The sequence below is a fragment of the Choloepus didactylus genome, chromosome 14, assembly GCF_015220235.1.
Source record: "Choloepus didactylus isolate mChoDid1 chromosome 14, mChoDid1.pri, whole genome shotgun sequence".
Taxonomy (NCBI): Eukaryota; Metazoa; Chordata; class Mammalia; order Pilosa; family Megalonychidae; genus Choloepus; species Choloepus didactylus.
This window is the reverse complement of record NC_051320.1, coordinates 74945472-74972840: the sequence shown is the minus strand read 5'-3', so window position 1 is coordinate 74972840 and position 27369 is coordinate 74945472. Positions and strand designations below refer to the sequence as shown.

Sequence of the window (27369 nt, the reverse complement as noted above, 5' to 3'; positions counted from 1 at the left end):
CTCAATTAGTCTAAAGTTATTTCTAAATACAGACACAGTGAGGAGATTTGCACTGAGTGTTCAGCTGGGTGGTATAAGGCCTGCCCAGTATCTCTACAGCTTTTCGTGTTGTACCTCAGTTATTTGTGATCAAAGGGACCCTTTCAGAAGTCTTCTCCCAATCAAGAACTCTGGAGCAAAAAACCAGAGTGAATAACGTCCCTAAACTACCTTGGGAGTTTTGATTGCAAAGGGAGTGTGCACAGCTTTCTGGATGTCTGTTTAGTTGCAGAAAATCAAACAAGCTCACAAGAGGAAAACCTAACCTCATCTTTGGAAAACAGGGAAGACTTCTTTGAAAAGGGGACAGGTAAGCTGTGACATGTGAGAGGAGGAGAAGGAGTCATTCAAGAAAATAAGGGCTTGAGAGGGACTGACTTGTGCATAGGATCAGTGGCAGATGGGGAACCAGTAAGCAAGGAATAGAATGAAAGAACAGAGTATATACATAATGGGAAGCGGGGAGAAAGGAGGTTAGAAATGTAAGCAGAGGCCAGATCATACAAAACCTTACAGGCCATGATCAGGATCTACACTTTATTCTAAGAGCAATAGGAAGCTATCTAAATCATCAGACAATCCTATTGTCCCTACATATGAAATAGATCCAGAATCTGACCACATTTTTTAAACATCTTTACCCTCATCTTGGTCCAGGCCATTACCATTTTCTGCCTGGAGCACTGCAACAGCCTCACAACTGGCCTTTCTACCTTCCCTTCACTACAACTTGACGTGTTCTGTACTGACTTAGAAGGCCCTTGTGTCCTCCTCCAGAAAAGCAAGAAGAAACCTGCTTTTCTTGCTGTTATATTATGTGCTTTTATAGCAGTGCCTGGCACAAAGTAGATGCTCAATAGACTTTGATCATTGAGGACTTGCTTGTCATTCTTCTTTTCAAAACTCTCCACTGGCTTACCATCTCACACTGATGAAAATTCAGAATCATTACCATGGCTGATAGGCCCTCTCTCTCCTCATCTCTTAACACTTGCCCTCTTGCTCCCTCTGCTAGAGCCACACTGGCTTTTCCATTCCCTGACCAGAGCACACATGCTTCAACTCCAACACCTTTGCACTTCCTAATTCCTCTGTCAGAAATGCTCTTGCTCCAGAAACCTCTATAGTTTGATCCTACACTTCCCCCAGGTATGTTAAAATGTCACTTTCCAAGAGAGGCCATTTCCTACCACCTCATATATTAGCAGCTCCCTCTTGCCACCCTGTTCACTTCCTTCCCCTTTTACCTGGCTTTGTTGATTTGTGGGTTTTTTTTTTTTTCATACTACTGATCATCACTTCACATTTTATGTACTTGGGAGTGTTACCTGTCTACCCTTACGAGAAAGTCAACTCCATAAAGGCAGGGGCTTTATTTGGGTGGTGACTTTTCACTGGCCCTTAGAACCGTGTCCCATCCATCCACTGTAAGTACCTGTATCAGCAAGGAGTCAACTGGGAGACAGAAACCACACCTGTTATTGGAGGGAGAGAACTTAATATAAAGAAGTGTTAACTGATCATCAAGTTGTTAACTAGATATATTGGAATAAACAAAGAAAACTCTCAAGTACCCCCAGAAGCAACTACCCCTTGGGCTTGGGGAACAAGGAAAATGTCAGAATTATTAAATCTTAGAAACCTAGAGGAGGGTCCTTGTGGAGTTCAAACTCACATCTCTGAGGAGGGGTCTCTCCGCGGCTGGTAGTCTCTAAGTTCCAAGGAGTGGCCTGGTGGGCTGGGCAACAAATAGACCTTTGAAGAGGGGCCACCAGCCGACTGGTGCTGGCGTGAAATGGGTTCTGTTCTTCAACTTGGAAAAACTGCACATGGGATTCAGCTGTTGCTCTGAGAAGGAATCACAGCTGTGGGCTGAAGAACTGCTTGTTGGATACTAACGGGAACAGAAAGCAGTAAGGAAGATCATGGGTAGCAGGAAGGAAGACGGTCCCTCCTTCCTCTCCAAGCCTCACAGTCTCCCTTTATCGCCCCCTATTGGCAGAGCCTACTGTGGACCAGGCTGCAAAGCGCAAATGTGGTTGCACAGTCCCAGCATCACAAAGCAGGGTATAGAAGGGAGGGTTTGGAGCAGAGACAATAACTTAATAACTGGCACAGCACTCAATAAATTTTTGTTGAAATAAGTTATTGAAATGTATTGGAACTTCTTCAAAAAAATTTAAAGTGCTCCAAAATTAAATGCACTTCTAAGTAGAATAAATAGCAATAAAAACAAGATTATCCAAAGGCAACAGAGGGACTGGAGCTTGTCTAGAAGCTAGGGTCAAGTCAAAGAATCATTTTCTATCAGAGAAATGGTATTCTGTTTCCTGGCAGCAGAGGTGAAAATGGACACATGCCATGCATTAAATTTAATTACAGTAGCTAGTACAGGTGTAGCAGCAGCAGGACCTAAATGTAAAGTTATTATTTTTTTCAGGACAGAGCTTTGGTCTTTTCAAGCATGTGTATTTTTTCTTTCCAAACCTCATAATCTGGCACTAGGCAACATGAAATAAAAAGATTTCGTCTTGCATGCATTTTATCTCACAGCTGTGTGTGTATGTGTGTGTGTGTGTGCGCGCGCGCGCACGTGTGACTGGCTGTTGCCCTCATCTATAAAAAACATCAATACATAAACTAGGAAACATCTCATTTTAAGAATTAGATCTTGCAGGAGCCATCAGGATGAATTAGGAGCAAAATGCATGCCTGAATAACAGAACAAATCCACCTGTGGGCTGAAAGAGACTAAATCCCTACCAAATACATAATAAAGTGACTTGTTGCCTGGGGATACTTAGGATTGAATGTCTACAAAACAGAATGGTTTTTTGTTGTTGTTCTGCAAAATTTTATGCTGAGTTTCTCCTTATGGAACTTAGATGCCAATAGACCAGACGACTTCTCCAGTTCACTCAGACAAAACTACAAGGTCAGAAGCATTAAGGAGACACATATTTCTGTTTGTCGCAGCACAGGGAGGTGAATTCAGTTCATTTAATGCTCACACCATGTTGAGAAAGATTTAAAATACAGGTGCTAGAACTTAGTCCTGTTTGACATTACATAAGGCTGGCCTGCATCTCATCAAAAGTGTATTTCTGCCTACTCTAATTTTGGTAAATATGTCAAAAGAAAGAGACAGTAGCGACTGAGGTAACTGTCTAGATTGCACAGGTTGATCCATAGACAATGTTGTCCACAGAATCTGAAGTGGATGATGGAGCAACGATAAAGGTCACAAATAGTCTCGAGATGCTCTTAGCCCTGAGGCATATCAGTGCAAGTACATCAAAATAAATATTTACATTTTCAGTCTCTTGAAATGGATGGTCTACATTTCATTGAAACTAACATTTTATCATAACTTGATAACTTCTCTTAGTTATCCTGTATAAGTGGGGTTCTCTATTTACATTACTCATCTCTAGGACAGCTGGCTCATAACTCTTATTCGGTTTTCCATCATTTCACTCATATTCTGTCTTCCAACCCCTCTGTCAGTTGGCATAAATTAAATGGGGTGGATTGATATTGCAAAGGGAATCAGTATTTCTCTAAGGCAAGACATTTTAAGATTTAAAACTTTGCAGCTGTTGATAACCCAATTTCCAGCCAATCTCAGGACTTCAAATTCCATTGGCATCAGTTGGTCCTGTGATATGCTGTCCACCATCCCTTTAGCAACAGCTTTCTCTGAGTCACCTTTTTATGGAGACAGATATACAGGAAAAGTTGGTAAATTTAGAGACCTAAGTGCAGTTTTAGCTACTTGATTCTTGGAATGTGTTGGGCAAGACCCTTAACTTTTAATTCCTTTTAATCACTTAACTTTTATTTATCTCATCTGCATAATGAGAATTATACTTGCAGACCCTACCTCATGTCTTTCATGTTTGTGTCTGTGTTGTGAACACCTATTGGTTTATCTTATGAGAAGTGCCTCCAATTCTCCTGGCTATTTCTCCCACCCCCACTCCCATTCATTGTCATTCACGTGGTTTCTCCAGAAATGGAGAGTTCATTGGCCCAGAGAGTAAGCAGGATAGTCAGAGTTCTTTTCCCAGGGTATTTTCAAAATACCAAAAATGTTGTGTTTTCCAAAACACTTCTGCCTCCAAAGAGATGAAAGAGGTAGAAAGGGATGTGTAAGCTTCTCTTAATTAAAAAACATTAAGGAATGTTGACATCTGTGTTTACCTTGATTCCAACTGGATTGATGATCCCTGAAAGTGATGAGAATAAAGAATGTTGATGGTGATAGCAGAGCTAGACAGCTGGCAGCTGAGTGAGGGCTTGAATCTAATGGAGACTTAAATAGAAACTGACACCAGGGATACAGTTGAACAAGACAGAGTTCTCACCCTCAAAGAGATTACATTTTCTGGGGGGAAATAGGCATTGCTCTTAACTGCGATCCTATACTGTGATTGACAGGGTGATGGGAGAGGCTAAGTGCTGAGGTCACAGTGCATGAGAACAAGCGACGCGGAGGTAAAGATATGAGCAGGAGGAGTCATGTGTAATGAAGTCGATGACATGCACCTCAAAGAATCTGGGGTTTTGAGGCAGGAAGGAGGAGAGACAGCCTGGATGTATGCTGGGGAGCTAAGGCTTACGACGCACAGAAGTATGTTAGGCACTTCCGACCAAAAGGAAAACATGAAAAAAATAACTTCCAATTTGGGCACCCAGGGGACTTGGCAGTTCCTTGGGATTTTGTCCTTGTCATTGTATTTTTATCCCAGGAAAAGGAAGTCCTTGTCAAGCCCTTGTCCTCCAGCCCAGTCTTGCTGAGAGTCATACTCAGTTTAGGGGTGAAGCTATCAGGTTAACAAGGAAGATACGAAGGTGGTTGTTTGGTGGTTCTCAGACCACATGAAAGGATGATTTTAAAAACAAAGAAATCTCTCAAATGTAAGCACATTTCTAGTATGTGAGATATTGTAAACAGTGTAACGAAATGCAAGCTTTCCAGTTCAAACTGCTCCCCATGACAGTCTCAAAAATAAAGAAATACATCAAACGCTTTTAAAAGCAAGTAGCTTTAGATCAGGAGTCTACAAATTACAGCCCATGGAACAAATAGCACCACTGCATGTTTAGGTCGAGTCTGAGAGCTAAGAATGGCTTTTACATTTTTAAATGGTTGAAAAAAATCAAAAGAAGGGTAGTATTTCATGGCATGCAAAAATTATATGAAATTCAAAGTCAAAAATGAAATAATTAAAATCTCATTACAGATCAGAAATAGGTGAACACTTGTAATTGATTTTGATGACAAGGAACACCAACTTTGAACTGCAATTAAGTGAAATATTATCCTCCCAGAAAGAATTCCATTCTTCTCATTCCACTGCCATAAGTGTAGTCAATTATCATTATCATATTTTTATTTTCATTAATGAAGACTTGGGGGAAATTTGTTTTCTCTCTTGTTATATAAGTACCTACATGATTTCAAATGTACCTCTTGGCCTGAAAAACCTAAAATAGTTACTACCTGGCCCTTTAAAGGAAAAGTATAAGCTTTTGGTATAGATAATGGATGGACAAGGTTTATATTACTGTAAGAATTATAATGTAAATATTATAAATGTGGTATGTGGATCTCTGTATAAATGTAGCTATTTGATCTCATATTCATTAAGTCAACAAACACTTCTTAACCATGTACAATAAAGCAGAAACTGTACTGGTTGCTGAGGATACAACACTGAAAATGTATGATCATTGCTTTCTTGAAAATTGCAATTCCATTATTTTATTGTGGCGCTAATTTTGGTAGAATTTAAGAAGACAGAAGGATCTTCTACAAAACAGTACTTCAGAAGAATATGCCCTCCTCTTTCTCCAGTCTATTGTCAGTTGCTATTGGTTATTGAATTTTATTTTTCCACGTAACAGTTGATTGGTTCACTGTTTCTCAATCAAGGATGGAAAATTGGAGTGAGTAAATATGACATCTCTCTCCTACCCTTAGCCCCATTAGAGTGAGTGTCTTGTGACTGCTCCTTCTTACCATTAATCCATATTGTCATCTTGGATTTGAGGTCCCAGCATGGCATTTAGGTAAAGTCATCCAAGATGTGTTCATCTGCCAAACCGAACTGAGCATTGCCTGTTATCATGCCAATTGCATTGCTAATCTGCAGAACCAAGACCAAAATCCATTTCCATATTTTTCAGTAACTAACTCTTAGCCTTTTCTCTGTAAATTGCCTCTGCTATCAGTTGCCAGACAGGATTTCATTGTGGGTTTAGGGGACTGAGCAGCCAATGAGTATGGGGCATTCTTACAGCATGCAATCATAGCTTGGGTTTAAGTTTTCAAAACAAAATCTTATCCAAAACCATTTCTGAGATGCCAAAACCAATCTGTAACCACTTCCTAGGTACACATTGCATAACAAGTGGACTGTCCTTTCCCACCACATGAGGAAGGGTGCTAAGTAGCTAGATGCTTATCATATGGATGGTGAAAGTACTTTCCATCCATTATATTTGAGCTACAAAAATTACAAGATTTCTGTTTCCACATTCTTAGTTAAGCATTTTTTCCTTTTTATTCATTGCTTCTTTGACCATTGAGAAAGCTCTGTTGCCATCTCTCTTTGCTCACATCCTAATCAAATATAACCATTGGTGGGAGGAGGAGAATGGAAAGCTTAAGGCTTTCATGTAATACCCACAGATCAAGAAATAGGGAGGGAAGAGAATAAGTATGTAAGGGTTGCACTGAAAGAAACAGAAGAACCAGGCTACACGACATTTTTCAAATAATAAAGTTTTCTCTTTTGCTAAGTGTATCTTACTTCCCTAAACTCTGTCCACACTATTGGGCATTTCTGGCCTGGGCAGTAGCGGGAATTTGGGAATGTTCACATGGTTCATCAATCACATCCCTCCACAACTGTCTTCTGTTGTAGAAGCAGAGAATCTTTCTGAATCCTGAGTCTATTAAAAAGAAATGTTCGTTCCTTTCCTTCTAAATTACAAACATACAGAGCTTGGAGTTTTCTTGTGCTGTGGCCCACACACGTTGCATAGAGAGGAGGGTTTTGACAATGTTGGAATAGGAAGGGAGAAAAGAATGAATCAAAGACTAGGAAGAATAAACTGTAAATACAAAAATAAGATGAGAGGAAAATTAGGTGTGAAGCAAGGGCAGGATCACATGTACAAACAATGAATAGTATGTGAATTGAGTACAGGCAGCTCCCTGATCCACACCCCCACTCCCCCCACAAAAAAAGGCACTTCTTGGTCTCTAAAACTACCAGCATAATCAAAACTTTTAAAGAATATAATAAAAGAGATATGTATTTTAATTTAACAAATATGGTGCCATGCTGATAAGAAAGTAACGTAAGAACTGATTGATAAGTTGTTGATATTGGGTTAAGACTCTTCTACACCTACCATCACTGAAATGAGAATTTCCAATCAATTCCCCTTTGTCTATTCTCCCATCTCTTGAAGGGCATGATGCCCTAGCCTTCCACATCTGAGGACTTAGAGCCATTCTAGACCTTTCCATCGCCTTCATTAACACTCAGTCACATAAGCAGTCATCAAAATGTACAATTTCTATTTCCCAAATATATCTTGGATCTGTCCCCCCCACACTGCCACTACTTCAATTTAGGCTACCTTATCTCTCACTAGATTTCTAATACAAGCTCAAGTGGTCTTGCTTCCTTCCTCTACTTAGAGACTTTTCTAATTGCAGATCTGATCTTGTCATCCTCTCATGTAACTTTCTTTTGGTTCTCCCACAGCTCTTGAGATAAAGCTCACATTCTTCCATGTCTTATCCAGTATGTTTCCTTAGTGGCCTTTCCAGAACAAATCCCAGCATGTCTTCTGGGGCCTTACATCCTCTCCCATAGTGGCCTGCTTGCATTTCTTCCAATGTTCTATGCTCTCTCATGCCTTTGCACCTTTGTTATGATACTTCTTGCCTATCTGTCTCAGGAAACGGTGGGCTCCATAGATGTGGGGACTATATCTTATTTGTTGTTGTAGCCATGGTACCCAACCTAGTGTCTGGCACATGGTAGTATGAGACATAAGACTGTACTTTTAAAGCACATTCACAGTTCCAGAGGGAAGGGGTGTTTACTGGCTGTTTGCAGGTACCACAGTGATAAGGGTGAAGATATTCCTGACAATAAAAGGGAAGCATGAGGGCCCAGAAAATTTAGGTCAAGAAGAGAAGGATAGGGTGAGTGAGGAACACCAACAAAAAAGAGGGGTGCTGTTTAAAAACAGTCTACTGCATAATAATTTCACAGAAGACTGGCCCTAATGTGAAAGGTGGCTCAAAGACAAATTCCTGCCCGACAGAGAAGTAAAGAATACCAATTATTTTCCTCTTAAGTAGGGCCAGACCAATTCAACAGAAAACCAGAGAGGATGGGCACCGCTTTCCTGGAAGGAAGCTCATGGTGCTGGTGCCATCAGCTGGGTTGATGAAGGAGACAGGATCCAGGAGCCACCCAGCTGGAGGCTGGTACACCGCAGACAAACGCGCTTCTTGGAAAAGACCACTGGCAATTAGGAATTCAAGCTTAGCCCCAACTTTGCAGATGAAGCCTTCTAATTTTCCTTTTCCCTCCCCTGAGCTTCTTCCAGGAAACCTGCCTTGTCCTCTGCTGTGGTTGGGAAAGATCAAAGGCGCTTTTTACCGAAAGGCAGGACTTTTCTCTCCTCCCTGCTCCTACGTGTGTAGCCACATGTGATGGCTCATACAGGGAGCTTCTTGGGGCCTCTGACAGGGGGCCACCCCCATTCTGGGAAGAATGCAAGTACATGAGATCCAGGTAGAAGGCCAGACCTTAACAGCAAATGATGATAGAATGATCAGACTATGAAGAACCACCATTTTGAGGAGAAACTTTCCATGAAACATTTTGAAACCTGAAAATTTGGGGATGCTTTTGTGCCAGGCTTTTATGATTTCATTCGTGCTAATTAATTTTAACCCAAAGCTTTACCAGAAGAATTAGGCAAAATCAGACAGAACACACGGCCTATGCTAGTGATTGGAAATAAAAATTAGTTGGTCCTACTCAATCTGTTCTCCCAATATTCTGCACAATTAATTTCCAAACTTATCCAGACATTCTCTAATTGTTTCCATGGACACACAATATAACTTTTCAGTAGGTTTTCTTCTATGTGCCCACCTCCTCCATGCTGCCCAGTTTTACTAGTTCTTAAAACCATCACAGCATAGTATCATCCTTCCTCCACATCTGTCTCTCCCATTAGCTTCTACAAAATAGGAATTTGTCTCAATCACCATTAGGTCACTCTATCCTTCCAAAGACCCCTTCGTGTGCCTCCCTGCTTGATGGTAAGCTCATCATGAGTGGGGATCATGGCTTATTTCAACACAGAGAAGGGAATGAATAAATACCAGTTGCTGACTTAGTTTGGTTAAAAAACTGGTTGGCCACATATTACCCTACCTAAAATTCATATGCAAACAGGGTGTTGCCCCTTTCTGAAAGTTTCATTTGCTCACATTAAATAAAGTACTGCAGGGCAAGGATTTCATCACCTCTTGGTGTCAGCCCATCAGAAGACCACAAAGGTGCAGCTATTGTCAACACTGGACATGATTTTGAACTTGGGGCAACAGCAAAGTTGTGGTGGTGGTGATGGTAGTCTGGGTCATTTTTCACTTGGGACACTTGCAGGAAAACCTCCATAGAGCTCGGTCAGCAGCTCCCAACAGGCTAGAGAAGCAGGATACTCCTAGAAGTAGAGCGATCATGGGGCTACTACAGAACAGTCATTGAAGGAAGATGTGCTGTGTGTTATAACTCAGTGTTCCTGACCCAAGAGAAGCCCCCATTATTCTTTGACATTTTCACTGAATTTTTAGCCATTGACTGGTTAGTTCTCCATTTGAATAATATTCCTCTTTCACTTGCTCAACTCTTGATTCTTCCTTCTGTCCTTCCTGCTGTGAAATGGTATGCTTACTGTGTCTTGCTAAATTACTACCATATTTTCTTGTGTTTTTTATTGCTCACAACCCTTTTTTTCCCCAGGAAATAACTCGTAACTAAAAAACAAGGAAAAGAAAAATGTGGCTCTTCTATGAACAGAAATGTTCTGCTTTATTTTCTAACATCTTTTTTTTTTTTTTTTTTTTGGAAATAAGGCTTTATTATTTTGCATATGAAAGCACACCTAAATATAGAAATATATTTTAGATTTAAGCCAAAGAGTATGCTAAGCCAGAAATGATGTTTCCCCAGTAAGTCTGAGCAAGTTCCAGGGCTACAAAACCAGTCTGTCTTCAATAAGAAGGAAATCTTTGGCTTCTGATTTGATATTTTCCTTCCGTGACTCGGCAGATAAACAAATCTGCTCCATCTCAATTACCCTTTAAGCAAGGTTTAGACCCATTCTTTGTCTGACAAACTGAATTGGAAATCAGTGAAAATAAATGCGTTATGTTGATTCCATAATTCCCTTTCACTTTCCATTCTTGCCCACCAGAGAAGGAGATGGGGGAGGAGGAGGGACAGAGAAGAGAAGAAAAGGAGAAAGGGAAGAAAAACTGATTACATTTAAGAATTTAAATTATTTAATCTTTTTTTATTACTTGACCTATCATTAAGACAATCTATAACAAAAAAGTAGCGTATATTAGCGCATACAATATACTCAGACTGGTAACCAGGAAACAATACAGAATGGTCCTTTGGCCAACTATACTTTCTAGGGCAGCAAAACTCATAAATTCACTTACCAAGGCCAGAAATGACTTCTAAAGTCCTGAATATCAGCTAAGACAAACTATGCCAATTGTGATTTCTTGCATGTACTTGGACTGCACAAAGATAAAGCTTTAAATGTGGTAATTTTTAAATTTAGACTTAGCTTAAAATTTCTTAGGTCAAAAACTACAAAAGGGAGTAAACAGCAAGCCAAATGATTTTAGAGTTGAACTTTAGAAAGCATCATATGTATCTGAATATACATTAACATGATTATATACATATATGAAACTGCAATTTTATGGCATTCTAAATAACTCATTTAAGTACATTTTTGGCATTTAAACAAAGATCAAATCAAGCTTTAAGCTAATAAGAACATAAGTTTTGTTTTTAACTTTTTAAATATAAAAAAGGTAGCTAAACAAAAAGACAAGTACAGATCAGAAAACCACCCTTCAATATAGACTTTTGTAAAATAAAAATATTTGCAACAAGGTAACTTTCTACCCCACACTAAAATGTAAATAAAATCTCTTTCCCACTTATACTCCATACTTAGTTACAGTCTAAAAAGTGTTCAAATCTATGAACATCTACTATGACCAATTTAAATTACGTGGGAAAGAGTAGGAAAGAGGATTAATAATCAAAGCCAGTTGCACACAGATGGAAAAATGCTTGCAGTCACTCCCAAACATAACATATAATTTATATATAAATCACAAGGAAAATAAAAGTGCCTACATTATGGAACTGTGAAAATTTGTTTTAAAAAATAACAATAATAAAAATAAACTGTTGGGTATCATTGGTGCACGTGGAATAATGTAACACACAAGGCTGGAAAATACTGAAATACAGTTAAGACTCAAACCACAAGTTTTACTTGAAGAAAAAAAATGTTTGCCAGAGAAACAACTGCTGGACAGGAAAGCAAGACCTTCAGCAGGACGGCCTTTTAGAACAATTGGAAACAACAGATACAGCCCATCCCATCCCCAATCACCATACATTCTAGCTGATGTAAAAAGGAGGGGAAAAATGGTTAAACTACAGTAAAATACTTCTTCCCAAGCCTCACACCCCAATGAACTTTGTCCCCCTCTGAACTCTGCCCACCTGACATTTCTCTCTTTAGCACATCACTTCCATTTTTCTGTCATGACATCTGTTTCATTTGTATCTACTCCCAGAAAACTCAATCTCTTGGAATCACAGTGTTTAACGAGCATCGGAGATTACACTGGAGTCAACTGAGGGATGTACATTAACTAAAAGCTCTCAACTAACAACCAAGAGTGTAGGGCTCAAAATCTAATTCTCAATTCAGCATCTGATGATCAATATTTGGCACTAGCAGGATAAATAAAGGTCTAATCAGAATTTGTGAGCTGAGGCAGATGTAATTAAATCATAACCTAATATCTGCAATCTATGATTTGGTTTGAAACTTAAAAGGCAGGTATAGATAGCCGCATCTAGAAATATTTAAGAACTGGACAGAAAACACGAATAACAAGAAAGCCAGGCAAATTAGCTTGACAAACAAAAATTCTGGTTAAAAACAGGAAAAACTGAACAGATCATAACCATCTGATAATTAGCAAAAATGGGCATCCTTCCACCCTTAAACTAGTTTAAATACAGATGGATGTCTTTCTACCATACTAAGATTTTTCTATATCCAGTTTTCTGAAACCTTAGAGCTTAATGAGAAATCATTTATTCTACAAAGAAATACAGCATATATGGCCACAGTCTTACATATGCTTATGATAACCGGAAAATTGTGTCACTTAAAAAAAAAAATCTTGCACTGTTACATCATTACTCTATGGTAATTCATTTGGTGCTGGCATTTGCCCTCACCAAAAAGCATGGCACTCACTGCCACGTTGAATACTAACACTGCACAAAGAGAAGCAGTAACAAGCAAAGTCTCCACAGAACTCTTTCTATTTATTTAACTGTGTATGAGCATTCAGTTAATGCTCCAAATTAAAAACAGTGCAATAAAAGCAACTTTTAATATAAACAGACAAGAAGCTGCGATGCCAGTGGCCATTTGGCGCTGCAAAGAGGGAAAATAAAGCCGCCTGCATGAATGAAGCACAGATTGTGGAGAGGAGAAAAGGGAGGGAAAGGAAGCATATTTCAGACAGACAGCGACACGAAACTGTTGTACTGCTGGATGTTTCGTTTGAGGATATCCGAGCACGGACCGAGAACACGTTCAAATCTAGGTCGGTCCAGCTTAACGCACTTCAACGGGCCACGAGCCACCACCGTGGCAGCAAGGGGACGATTCATCAGCAGTGCGATTTTGCCAAAATAATCAGAAGGCCCCAATCTTCCCACTTCAACAAACTCTTCATTTTCTGACCGACATTGCAGCACAGCAGCCGAACCCTCTAAAATAATGAAAAACTCATCCCCTGGTTCTCCCTGCCCCACAATCTTTTGCCCATCTTCAAACTGAACCGGTTCCAATGCATCAGCAACTGTGAGACGTTCCCACTTGTCCAGAGATTCTAAAATGGACACTTTACTAAGGAATTCCTCATACATCTTCCGCTTTCTCGGCGTGCTTCCCATAAGGATTCTTCTATAGCTGTCCCTGTCAGTGCCCCACAATTTCACATTTGTCTTTGCTTTGACAGTGGCTGCTCTAGGTGTTCCATAAATCAAAGCAAGTTCTCCGAAGCTCCCTCCTTCCCCAACACTGGTTGCCCATTCATTGTTAACATAAACATCCATCTCTCCTTGATCAATTACATAGAAGTTATCCCCTTCATCACCTTGCTGAATAACAGTCTCTCCAGCAATAAAAGAGACTGGAAACATGGCATCAAAAATATCACTTCTCTCATTATCATCAAGATGTGAAAACAGCACATTCTTTTTCAATGGCTTTGGCTAAAGCAGCCATTGTCTTGTAATCTTTTGGTATAACCTTTCTAACATATGACGCCGCATCTTCCTCCGTGTAGACTTCAGCACTGATAGCACCTCTTCGCCTCCGGCCCTTCACCACCGGATTGGGTGGAGGAGGAGAAATTTCATCCTCCCGCGAGTCTGCACGGGTGCTTGCTTTCTGCAGATTCTGGATCTGTTTAGCTTCCTCCTTCTCCAACCTCTCGAAGTATTCCCTGAGGAACGCCATGGGCCTCTCAGGCCGAGCAGTGCACAGCTGCACAACAGAATCCTTCAGCAGGGCCTGCATGTTGTGCTTCTGGACATAGAGCTCACATTCCCGGAGGCTGCGCTCCTCCTCACTGGCGGCAGTACTGCCAGACGCCATGGCTTTCTCTGGGGACCGGCTGCAGCGGGTACGGAGCTAACGATGCGAGGCTGAGGCGCGCCGAGCTTCCTCACCGCTTCCCTCCCAGCCCGGCTCAGCGCAGAGACAGCGACTCGGCTGCAGCGCCACCGGAAACGACCGGCTCTAACATCTTTTGAGCACTTCCGGGTTACCAGGCCTCATGCTAAGCACTTAACAAATATTGCCTCATTCACCACTCACCACTTTAATGGATGGATACCTATTATTGTCCTCTGTTTTATTTATGAGGAAATGGACACAGAGTAACTCTCCCAAAATTGTGTTAGTGCATGGTAAAGCCAGAATTTGAACCCATGTCAGTCAGACTCCAAACTTGAACTCTTAGCTACTAACCTATGACTTTAAATTCTGTATCTTCATTTCCATTGCTCCCTACAGTTGATCTTGTTCACCGATTCCAAAGAATCCTTTACCTATTAGAATTGTGAATCAAACAAGACCACAGAAATTACAGATTTCTTCATTTTATAGATGATGTGACTAAGACTAATGAATTTAAATGACTTACATAAAATGCCAAAGCTACTTCATGTCTCCTCAAATCAAGACTAGGTTTTTTTTTGTTCTCCTGTTGGTCTCTTATCCTTGTTACAATGCTAACTAATTGTGTCCCTCATATTTTTACTATGATTTTTGGATGTGCAGTATTTATTTTCCTTATATCAAGAAGCTCTATTTTAGTAAGAAAAATGTGACACCTCAGAAGGGGAGATCTACATACATTATCCAAAGCTATTAAGCACACACTGGATACATTAAACTTTTTGGGTGCTTAAGACATCTTGGTTATGAAAAGCGATTATGTAAATGCAAGATGTTAATTCAGTCTTTCTTGCTTCCTAAGTTACCCATAGGAATTCACTTGGCTGGTGGATGACACTAAATACAGCCAATGTTGGGCAAACTTCAAATTAACTGTATTTGTTTTGGATGACCTCCCACACCCCTTTCTGTCCTCCCCTCACCTCCTAGGGTCCATCTTCTCCGCTCACTGTCACCTCCCAAGTGTCTCAATGACTTGGCTGACAAAGCACACCCTGCACCAGTTTCCCTCCTTTCTCCCTCTATTTCTCTCCTCATCCCTCCCTCAAATTCTCATTCCCTAAACTGAATGATCTCACTCAAGGTTTGGGGGGCTCTATCATTCTTTCCTATGCTCTCCCCTTTCCCTTTTCCCATCTGCTCTGTGCTGCTATGACTTTCCAATCCTGCCTTCAACTCATCCTCTACAGAACTCCACCCTAACACAGCATCGCAGTAATTCTAGGATCTTTCTGGTGCCACTTTTCTGTGATACCACCTCATGGGCACTTAGCTGTCTGAGGACCATTCCTTCAAGTTCTGCTATTTCAGGTGGTCAATGAGGGCTAAAATTCATAAATTAATCCTGTCAATGTGTGAGTTTCTTAATGTGTCACCCCACACAGTAATCAAATTCTAAAGCACATGTGCTCAGAAGACCTCATTTAGGAGTGACTATATTTAAAGATGGATAGCAATACCTGCTCCTCAAATCCTACCGTAGGGAGCAATCAGTGTTGACATCTTTTAACTCCAAAGCTAAGTTTATTCATCAAAGTCTTGTTAATTACCATTTCATTCCTCACTGTGTCCACTACAGCTTGTTCCCAAATAGATGGCTTATCATTTCACACAAAAAAAAATTGTAGTGAAAGCTTTATTTTTCCTTTTAATTTATAGGTTTTATTTTAAATTAAAAAGAAATAAAAGCTTTTATAATAATCAAGTCTAAGAAAACTGCAGTATATAAGGAAAAATTAACTATCTCATCCTACCCATTTCTACACCATTAACCATCACGTAACCAATGCTAACAGTTTGGTATATATCTTCCTACCCCTTCTCTATGAAACAGAAAATACATATTTTAAATAAAAACATGTACACACAAAAGTGTATATATATACACACATACACACACACAGCATTCTTTTTCTTTTAAACATGGGATCATTTTATCATAAGGATCTCTTGCTAGCTTTTGTTCTCAATAATATGTAATGGATATACCTCTGGTCATTACATTCTATGATATGGAGTGCTATAATTTTGTCAACTTTTCCCCTACTGATGGATATTCAGACTGTTTTCATTTCTGCTTCCAGTACAAATAATAATAGAGGAAATACCTTTTTTTTTTTTTTTTTCCTGTAGGATTTAGCCCCAAAATGGGATTGCTTTTAGGTCAAAGAATATGCACATTATTTTTCTGAAACCGTTGGTTAGAATAATATACACTCTCATTAACAACATCTGAGACTGTCCACATCCTCAGCAGATCTATAAATATTATTAAAATTTAGATAAAAATTATAATATATGTGCTCCAAGCATACAATGTATCTACGTGGGCTTATGTCTAATACAGTGAAATGTCTAAAGCAAGGGATCTGATATAAAAGGACTAGAAAGAGCTTGTTCAGATGACAACTTGGGGCCATTTTTTAAGATGGATCCTCGCATTTTTATACAGGTTAAATCTGGTTGAAAATAGCACTGAGGAGGGGCCTCCTGGGAGTGTAGTTAGAGGTGGACCTTATAGGAAAGATGAATGGTATCTTCAGGAGGGACTGGAAAGAGGGAGGATGCTGTTATTGCCAGGCAAACCTCAGGCAAATTTCTCTGATTTGCATTGCCAATTTCCTCATTTTCCCCACTTACTGCCAATCTGGAGAGCCAGTTGTTCCCTGAAGAGTATGCATAAGAAGCAGTAAGTGTGTACTTAATAACCATGGCAGGGGTAATAACGGTAGCTGACATGGACTGGGAGCTTACAATGAGCCAGGCACTCTTCTAAACACCAAGTCCAATTGCCTTTACATCACTGTCCACTGCATCCCAAACTTCCTACCTTCCTTGGATGCCCAGTCCATCCAAGCCTCATGTGTCTATGTGGGCTTATGCCTGATAGAGTGATGTTATGTACTGCTGGGAGCCGTGTTTGAGCTTGGCTTATACTGCCCCACATCCTCCCCTACCCTCTCCCAAATGATCTTCACAACCCACTATAATCCGCCTCCCAATCCCATTGCTACACAGAACCCACTAAGTAAAAGTCACTGGGTGCCCTCCTTGTTGCCAAATCCAGCAAGCACTCTTTCAGTTCCCTCTCTGTTGACATTTGGCCACTGTAAGTCTTTATTAACAAAACTGTCACCTATCTTAGCGTACCTGATAACCCTCTTACCTGGTTTTCCTCCTAACACTGTTGCTTCTGATCAGTTTCCGTCAGAGACTTCTTTTTCTCCATCACGCCCCTTAACAGGTTATATTCTCCAGGATTCAAAGCATGGATCTGTTTCCCCTCCCCAGAAAATCCAATCCATATCCATGAAATCAAATGCAGTTTATATGCTTCTGATACACAAATCTACATCCCCAGGCCTGGACCCCTTCTGAGAACCACATCCTTATCTCCAACTGTGTGGCCAAGGTGCCAGAGATACTCTTCTATGTTAAGACAGAACTCACCATTTTTTTTAAAAAAAAAAAAAACATTCCTGCTCTTCCTCCCATATTCTCTGCCAATCAAGATTATCAAGCTAATGTTCATACTACCTATCTGAGAACATCATCCTAAACTTCTCCCTCAGTCCCCAATAATGGTAGCAGTCATTCACTGAGTTTTGATTTGGGGTTATATTCTTTTCATAACTTGTCCCATTTCATTGAAAAGGGTCCCACAAAATAGCTGCTGTTGTCCCCATTTTGCAGATGATGAAACCAAGAAATTAAGCTACTTGCCCAAGGGTATGCAGGCAGTACAAGACAGTAATGGGATTCAAATGACAGGCTGTCTCATCAAAATTCCATGTGTTTTCAACTAACCCATGACTTCTTGCCTAAGTCCCAGTACTGATGATAATTATAATAGCCAACATGTATTGAGTCACTATATGCAAAGTATTATATATTAAGAACTTTTCACAAATTATCTCACTGAATCCACACACAACCCTATGAGATAGATACTATTACCCCATTTTACGAATGAGAAAACCAAGATCAGAGAATTTAAGCAACCTGTCTTGCATGAGTGACTCAACCAGTAAGCTGGGAAAGAGTGGTGCCAGGATTCTAAGCCAAGCTCTTAATTTTATGATTTTCTTCTCTTAAAAGCACTTTAATCTGCCTCCCCTCTTCATCACCATGGATTCTAACTTTGGTCCAGGTCCTCATTATTTCAACTTGCACTCTTTTTCTTCTCCCTCTCTATTTCCATTGGACCCAAGGCCTTCCATGCATGGCTCTATTATTAGCACCTACTACATTATTTACTGTCTAGTTTCCAGGAGTTTCTTAAGGGTATATGTTTCCTCTTTTTCATTGCTTTATCCATTCAAACATCAGTATATTTTAGATGAATGGATAGATATTTGCATATTCTCTCTAATCATTAGGATGGTTTACTCATGAACAAATCCTAAGGCTTCATTCCCAGCCACTCATGGACAGAGAGATGGATGGGATGGGGAAAAAAAGAAAGAGAAAAGAAAATCAATACAGCAAAAGCATCAAAGGCTGTTCGATCATCTCCACACTTTCTTCGATTTCCTTTAGTGAGTCCTTTGCAAAAAAAAAAACTTCACAATTAAACCAAAGGTCTCAATCAAATGGAACACAAGTTAGTTGGTTGGTTTGTTTGTATTGGTTTTAAACACAATAAGCAGTTGCAACTGATCATGGGCAAGGAAGAAGCATATTTATTTTTCTTACAATCACACCCAAACCCACATCTTAGCATTAAATATAAAGACGCTATCCCCTGTCATTAAAACTTAAGCCATGACATGCCATTTACTCTGTGTCACAGGATGGTGTCATGTGGTTATAAAAGTGATTTTTCTTTATGCCAAGAATTTTCAAAGATGTCAAATTCCTATGACTTAGCATGATAGTGGCAACTTCAAGGAAGCTTTCAAATTTCAGAAGAAATTGGCTAATGTCTACCCAAACACCCAAGTTTGTAGCCACAAAAAAATTGATTCCTTTGAAGAGGGCAATTTTCCCCTTTCCACAGACAGGTCGTCTGAGCCACCCTGAAATGGCAGGTCTGGAGAAGCAGTAGTAGAAAGGAAACAAACCCGTGGGCTTCTCCCCGACATGCCAGGAGACATTAACAAGACCCTTAAAACATCAGCATTTAGTTGGGCAAGAGACTGTTTATAAGACTCAATCCAGTCTCAGAGAATCACTGTCCTCTTCCCCTTGATGTCTCAAACTTTATTGGTTTTCTAAAGATGCCCATTCAATAAAGACATTTCTAGCATTATTTACTTTGTGTAAAAAAAAAATTAATCTACCTCAAATAAAGAAAGAATGCTTGTCTATGAACAAACCACAAAAGTTTTATTCCTGCCCAATCTCTTTGTCTTTCCATGTAAAAAAAAAAAAAAAAAAAAAAGATCAATACAGAATCTGACTTGCTATGAGTTGAATTCAATTGCTCTCTCTTAGACTAGGTAAGACATTTATCTTTTAACATCTACAACTAAAATGAAAACTGACCTTTATTTATAACCTTTCTTTACCATCTTGCTAAAAACATTTTGGATCCACATCTACCTCACTAAACCAGATAAACAGAAAAGACAAAGCGACCGGCCAGGGATTGGAGCGGCTTGGAGTTTGACTTCCCAGCAACCTACAAAACTTGGAGACAGCCAATGCTTGAGGGTCCTGCTCCATTCATGAAGGAATGGGCCAGCTGAACAGTTGGCCTGAGGGTCACCCGTGCAGCTTGGCTATGCCTGGGAAGACACAGCACTGGTGTGCTGTTTACCCATGTATGTACCAGTTGTTCAAACAGTCTTTGTTTTAGAAGTTTGCCGAAGATCCACATTCAGAAAAAATTATACATATAAGTTTTAATATGCATGCATATTTTATACATAGAACATTTTTGCATATTCTAATATAAAAATCCAGGGGAAAACCTTAAATAGAAAACACTGAAGGAGCTTTTTCACCTAGTCCCTGTGACCTTGGCTACTGTGACCCAGTGTGATCCAGCACGTGCTCGTCACTGACTATCCCCTCTCTCTAATAATGGCGATTCTGTCCTATGACTGTCCCTTTCCTGAAGGCTGCCCCTCCATATGCTGTCCTCAGTCATGTGTCCTTCTACTTCTTACTTTCCTGTCTCCCTAAATTGCCTTTTCACAACACAGCAAATGGCACCCATCAGAAAAGCAAATATGAAGTTAGCACTCTTTGCATAAAACTAGTGGGTACTTATCACCTACAAGAATAAAATCCAAGCCCCTGAGCCTGGCTCTCTATGGGTAAAGCCATGCTTAGAGGGAAATTTATATTCATACATTAGAAAAGAAGAAAGGCTGAAAATCAAAGATCGAGTTACCCATCTCAGGAAGCTAGAAGTGCAAACTTAATGCCAAACAAGAAAAAGGAAGAAAATAAATGTGATAGAAATTAATGGGAAAGAAAACATACAGCAAAGAAAATAAACAATTTAAGGGTTAGTTATCTGATAAGATGAATTAAGTTGATAAACCTCTAGCGAGACTAATTGAGATGGAAAAAAGGGAGAGAAGGCACAAATACCCAATAACAGGGATGGAAGGACAATCATTCTAGATCCTTGAGACATTAACAACATAACAAAGGTATCATAGGGTTGTCAGATACAATGCAGAATGCCCAGTTAAATTTGAATTTCAGGTAAAAAAAGCAAATAATATTTTAGAACATGTCCCAAATATTATTTATCTGATATAGATCAGGATAATTTTATATCTGTTAAAGAAATTGAAACCATAATTAAAAAGCTTTCCAAACAAAACCAAAAATACCCCAGGTCTAGATGAAATCATTGAGAATTATATCAAGCATTAAAGCAAGAAATTATACCAATCTGACATGAAAATCCTACAGAGAACAAGAAGCAAGTGAACACTTCCTAATTCATTTTTTGATACCAACATAACCTTGATTGTAAGCCAGACAGAACATTACAAGAAAAATACAAATCTGGTCAATTTCACTCATTAAAATAATGCAAGAGATATATGATATATAAAGATTATGCGACACAACAAAGTTGGGCTTATTCTAGAAATGGAAGTTTGGTTTAACATGTTGAAAATTAGTTGGTGTTATTCACATTAACTGACCAAAGGAAAAAATCATATGATCTTATATGTGGAAAATACATTTTATAAAATTCATATTTATAAATGGCTGTGTGAATCGTATCTTGTTCTGACAATGGTGTAGACAGTGCATCCAGTGTGTGTAAAGTGATACTACACCATATTTCATATCAGAAGTGAATTAGCATTTTCAGGTTTGCTCCAGATGAAAATAATTTCAAGTATATAAAAATGCAAAGTTGGAAATAGCATAACTGTGGCATGTGTAAACTGTTGAAGAAGCTATGTTTACATTCCTAGAATCACAGGAATGTGATAAATTAGGAATGTTTTGGGTCCAGGACAAATGGGGCAAGGGTCTCTAAACAGGTGAAACTCTGCTCTGTCCCTAGTACAGTGGGTATACACTCCTGCCCCAGGCCAATGATATAAGGAGAAAATCCCAATGCAAATGAAGTGAACAGTAAATTGGGTGGAATACCCAGGGCTTTAGCTAGTTCCTTCTGAGAGGCAGTGGTGGAAGGTTTGGGAGAAGTATTGAGGGACTCACAGCAGTGAGAACACAGGAGTTTTATCTTGAGTTGTAAATAAGACAGACTACCAGCCTGCATGCACAGTATGGATTTCTGTCTTGGTCAGTCAGCACAAATAAACTAAACACATGACATGCACTTGCCATGTCTGTTATTCCCAGAGGCCTTTCTTGCATGGAAGGAAATCCCAGAACTGGCAATGTTCCTTCCCCTAGTGTGGGGGTTTTTGCAAACTGACTTGAATTCGTGGCAACTAAGGTAGCCTATTGAACCCACTCAACAATTAGGATAGATGAACAAGACTCTCAGTATATATCTCTACATATACAGAAGGAGGGGTTCTTTCTGCATCATTAATATCATATCGTATATTCAATTTTGTATTTATATTTTTTCCATTTAATTTTATATTTTGAAGATCCTTTCTCTTGAAGTTAGTGTCTCTGTCACAGTTTTCCTGATGCCTGGCATTCAAAGTTTGATGAATGAAAACAAATTCAATATTAAAAACAATATCAAAAGGCAGCAAATATGGACACAAAAGTTAAAATAAGTAGGGAATTTTTAAGAGACATTTAGTAGAGCTGAATAAGATAAAGTTGTAAAATATTGGGTGAGGTGTGGCAGTTTTAAATGCCAGAGTTTGAACTTTAATCTCTCTAAACAAACACTTCCTACTCAGAAATATTCAATCACCCTAGTCCACCTATTGCAGTGATTTTCAACCTCAGTTATTCGAGCCCAGGAATTACACAAAGGTGACTTAGGGCCCATGAACAGCTGGAGTAGGGAGAGGGGAAGTGTGTGGATTAATGAAAAGACTAATTAAATAATGTTTCCTACTGCTACCCCTACTCCAACCAGACAGCTATATATTTATCCATTTTTATATATTGGAATGCATATTATTGCTCAAGATGGTGGGTCCCTGAACTACCAATTGCAGAAAACCAGAGCCACACAATCAGGAACTTCCATATTAGACATTGCGTTGGGAAGCAACAGATTGTAACTGAGTTAACCCATTGAGATTTTAGAGTTTATTTGTTATTATAGCATAGCCTAGCCCACTGTGATCAGTAAATACGGTGAGAGCTCAGTGTATTCTACCTAGAGTATTTGACACTCAGAGGATCATCGTTAACACTCCTTTCTTGATGTAACAAAATTATTTTCAGTAATATTTATAACATGAAATGAAGAAACAACAATGGTCAGAAAATAAATTCAGAGAGTAAAATTTTTCTTTCATGGAAATTTTATATATAATACTTTAAATTTTTAAATAGAAAAAATAAATATGACAATATAAGAAAGAAAAAGTGATGGACTAATTTTAATGGCTTTACTGCATAACTTAAAAGACAAAAAACTTATACTTAAGTATTGGTCTATTGCAGCAAAAGACAATTAAATTATAGTTTCTGTTTTCTAGTTTTAATTTCTGCAAATTTGTCAATAATTTTGTCAAAATTAATTTTCCTCACTATTCATGTTCTATTGACAATGCAAGCTTATTTATCAGTCTATGTTCACTAATCTTTGATAGAAGAACATTTTTATTAACTTTAACATCATAAAGTTTCTTTAACATGAAGCAACTGATATGGAAATAGCTGAGAAAACACTTCAAGTTAATACACTTGACAAAGTTTCATAAAAACCCCATTTCATAATAAATTCCAGAAATTGCACACAGTCGACATTTTGTTTCTTTGGGATTAATTGCAGTCACTTCCAAATGTTTCACAGTCAAAAAATTTTCACAAAGATACTTTCACCAGAAAATTCATCAAAAATCTCATTTGCATTGGGTTAACATTTCTGAATTTTTTCTTCTGCTGCTTAAGAACTACTGTCCAGATCTTGGTACAAATGATAAGGGCATTCAAATATCGCCTTCTTATCTCTTCTGACAATGTAAGAGCAGCATCTTTTGCTATTTTTTCCAGGTATTTGTTTTTAATTTGATGATTTTCTTTGAATGTCTAACTCCTTAAATTTTTCAGAATTTCTCTGTAAGAATCTTCAAGGAATAAGTTTAACAAATACATTGTTAAGCTGATTCTGGTTGTTTGCAAATATTTTTGTTTCTGGCTAACCTTACTAGAATTTCACACCAGGAGAAAACATAATTCAGAAAAGAAAAATAAAAAAGATAGCCATCTCTGTTTATTTCAAATGTCCTGCTTAAATGCAGTAATATACAGCACCACAGGAGCTGGAAATATGAACTGCACCTGAAGCAAGCTTTAAGGATTCCCAACCATTAGGAATTTCCTCTAGAAATGAACACGGGTAGCTGAGCTCACTGTGTCAGAGGCTGATTGCACACCTGGGACTGCTCTGAATTAGCCAATGTCTAGTAAAAGATAAGCAATTTAAAATGTGCCAATTTGAAATTTACATATACATCATTGAAACTCTACTGCAACCACAGCAATTGGAATTTAAACCAGAAAAAGATATTTTCACCAACATTACTTCGAATAGTCGGGGCAAGGTGAAAATAAAAAGCAGACCAACTTTTCAGTCCGTTTCTGTATGTTTTTAAATTCTCTGCAGAAAATGCATCCCATTATTGCATGTACCCCAAATGGACCGTTTCCATGGCCAAGGCCTTGTGATTTCATAGAAAACGAGTGCATCCGACTCTGCTCAGATATGGACAGATGATCAGGTAACTGTTCCTTTACTGGGAAAAAATAAGCAGACCCTCAACCTTCAACAGACACAGAAAGGACAATAGAATCAGGAAGCTGTTGGTGCTTCTGTTGATGCCATTTTGCTTAAATCTATAAAGCTTTGCATCGCACTTTTAAGGATAGTTCTGTCACTACGTAATTGTAAGATTTCCTTAAAATTTTAAGGCGGAAACAATAGTTCTGGTTTCAGTAATTCCCCTGCAAAAGAAACAGTGCAGAAATCCCCGGCCTGTGTACCCCATTGCCAGAGGATTTAAGGCTTCTCCCTAAACAATGGATTGTGGCCATTTTTCTTAAACAAAGCCCGGTCCCCGGTCTGTTCAAAAGACCAAATCAAACATGAACTGAGATAAAATGTGCCTTTTGCTCAGACAGAAAAACCACACAGCTGGAATAAAAACAGGAATGTCTTGTTAATGCCACTTAATACCTACACCTGTCCCCAAACCGACTCACCTTCACCTAAAAGCAAAGCAACCACTTAACTGGTGAGAAAAGAAGAGTAACCAAAATTCAGCTGGGTTGTGGTGGTGGAAATTGAGGAAAACAAGATGAAGTGGAAACTGGGATGACAGCAAAGCATGCAGTGTTTCCCTTCTATCTGGTGAAAATCCTTATTCTTACTTTAAAGAATCCCTTTGGAAATACCACCTTTTTGGAAGAAAGAAACACCCATCTAATATTTCAAATTCGAAGCACTTTTCTACCTGACTTTCTTCTGTTTTTGATTCTACCCCACCCAGAGCTCAGTTAATCCTCTTAAAAATAAAATACTTTTGCAGCTCTCTCCAGCCTTATGCTTTTGGCCGTAATGCTTTCATGCAGCTTTTCGACTATGATGATATTGATTCAGGTATCAGTGCAAGGAAGCCCGGAATAAGCCCAAGACCTTGAGATGTTCACCTCATAGCTCATTTTGACAGATTTATTTAAGGAGGTTTTTACTCAGTTTTCGTTTCCTTTTCCAAGTAAGAACCTTTTCAGATTCAGGGCCAAATTTACAGTCTTATGGAGTAGGTTCCCTGGAGTTAGTCTCCACACAAGCCACCCCTCCCTGACAAGGCACAGTGCAGACCTACCCTCTGTGAACAGGGCAAATTCTCGGCGTTCTCCCGCGGCGCCTGCTGCTAACGCGTGGTGTGGTGTGACTGCCATCTGCTGGCGGGGTCCTGACATTACAGTACAGACCACCGTTCGCTCTGTGGCAAAATCAGGAAGCACTTGCTCCGGGGAGGAAAAATCAATTTTTTCTGGAGAAACGAAGGAACATGTTTCTTCATAAACTTTGTCAGACTTTGGCACCAAAAACCCATCTTTTAAGGAGAGGGGAAAGTTGATTGATGCAGAAATCGAAGTGCTAAATACGACGAGGAAACGGGGTTATCAGCTATTAGCTCACCTGGTTACATAGCAGAATCCATTATCATAAAGGTAGATGCCAAACCTCGTGGACTCTGGGAAAGAGTTCCTTCCTACCTTGGGCAGCCTGCTATGGGTGGACATTAAAACCAGGAACAGGTTGAGGCATTCCCCCATGGGATGCTGACAATGACCTCATTGCCTTTAAAGGAAAAGATTTTGTTTCTTAGAACCCAAATGACAGAAATGTGTTATTGTTGTGGGAATTTTTTTTCTTATTATAAAAATCTATTTTCCAATATTTAAGAATAAGAACCATCCTTAAGAAATGTATCCACAAGCTCACTCTTGAAATCAGAACCAGGCACATTTTTTTCAGTCCTGATTCTTTTTTCCAAGTCTGTCTTCAAGATTTGTGAACTGCACAATTCATGACAATGAAAGCCAAGTTCCTAATGCTGACTTCAATGGGCATTATCCCATATTTCCATGGCAAAGAATGGGACCTTGTGTGTAATTGTGAATAGACAACCACAGGGAAGAATTTCCCATAGAGAACACCCATGATGGTAGAATAAAACTAAGCTTCCTGAAAGGGCCGTATTCATTGTAGAAGCAACAAGATCGACACTGAAAGCACTGTCTGGTCTTAATCACAAATTTCTTCATTAAGGGCCATGGGGACTGAGACAAATTTCAAATATAAAACAACTTGTAAAATAAAAATTGTGTTTTTTCTACTTATGGAAATATGATTTCCCCCATCCCCAAGACCTGTTTCTCTTCCAGCCTCCCCATCTCGAAAAATGGTCACACATCTGCTTGATTGCTTGGGCCCCAAATGCACAGAGCCATCCTTGAGAATTCTGTCCCCTCACTTGCCACGTGCAACCCAGCTCCATGTCTTGGAGCCCAAGCTCAAACTATATTTCAAATCCACCCACACCTCTCCATATCCATAGTGACCAGCTTAGCCAAGTGCACTATTATCTTCCTGGTGAACTAAAGCAATACCTGCTTAAAAGTTCCTGCTTCCACTCTTGTCCCTTCATGTTCAGTTCTCAACACTGCAACTGAGAACTCCAGTGCCTTGGCAGGAAATAAATGCCAAAATCCATAGGAGGATTTATAAACCCTTAGGGGTTCTGCCCTTGCCCATTCTTCATTCTTATCATCTTCCTCTCTTTCTTTCACTCATTATACTCAAGCCACTCTGGCTTTCTAGCTTTTCTTCCAGCTCTCCAAGCTTGCTCCCATTTAGGAGTCTGGATTAGGTTATTCCTCTGCGGGGTCCCAGATTTTCACGTAACCAGCTGCTTCTTTTCATTCGGTTCTCATCGAGAACGTGGTGACCTGGCCTCAGGGAGCTTTCCCTGACTACCCTGTCTAAACCAGCCCTACCCTCTACTACTATCTCCTACTACTGTCTCCTAATCCTATTTTATTTGCATCATATCACCTATCACTACCAGCAATATCTTTCTTTCTTTCCCCTTTTTTCCTTGTTACCCC

At 39.3% G+C, this 27369-nt stretch overlaps 1 protein-coding gene across 1 annotated transcript; it reads right to left on the bottom strand.

The window, feature by feature from the left end:
• Positions 1-12721: 12721 nt before the first annotated feature.
• LOC119509038 (cAMP-dependent protein kinase type I-alpha regulatory subunit-like) lies at positions 12722-14219 on the bottom strand. The gene is given in 2 exon segments (XM_037802841.1): positions 12722-13685; positions 13687-14219. Coding segments are annotated over 2 exon segments (1146 nt in total). The 5' UTR covers positions 14086-14219; the 3' UTR covers positions 12722-12938.
• Positions 14220-27369: the final 13150 nt, after the last annotated feature.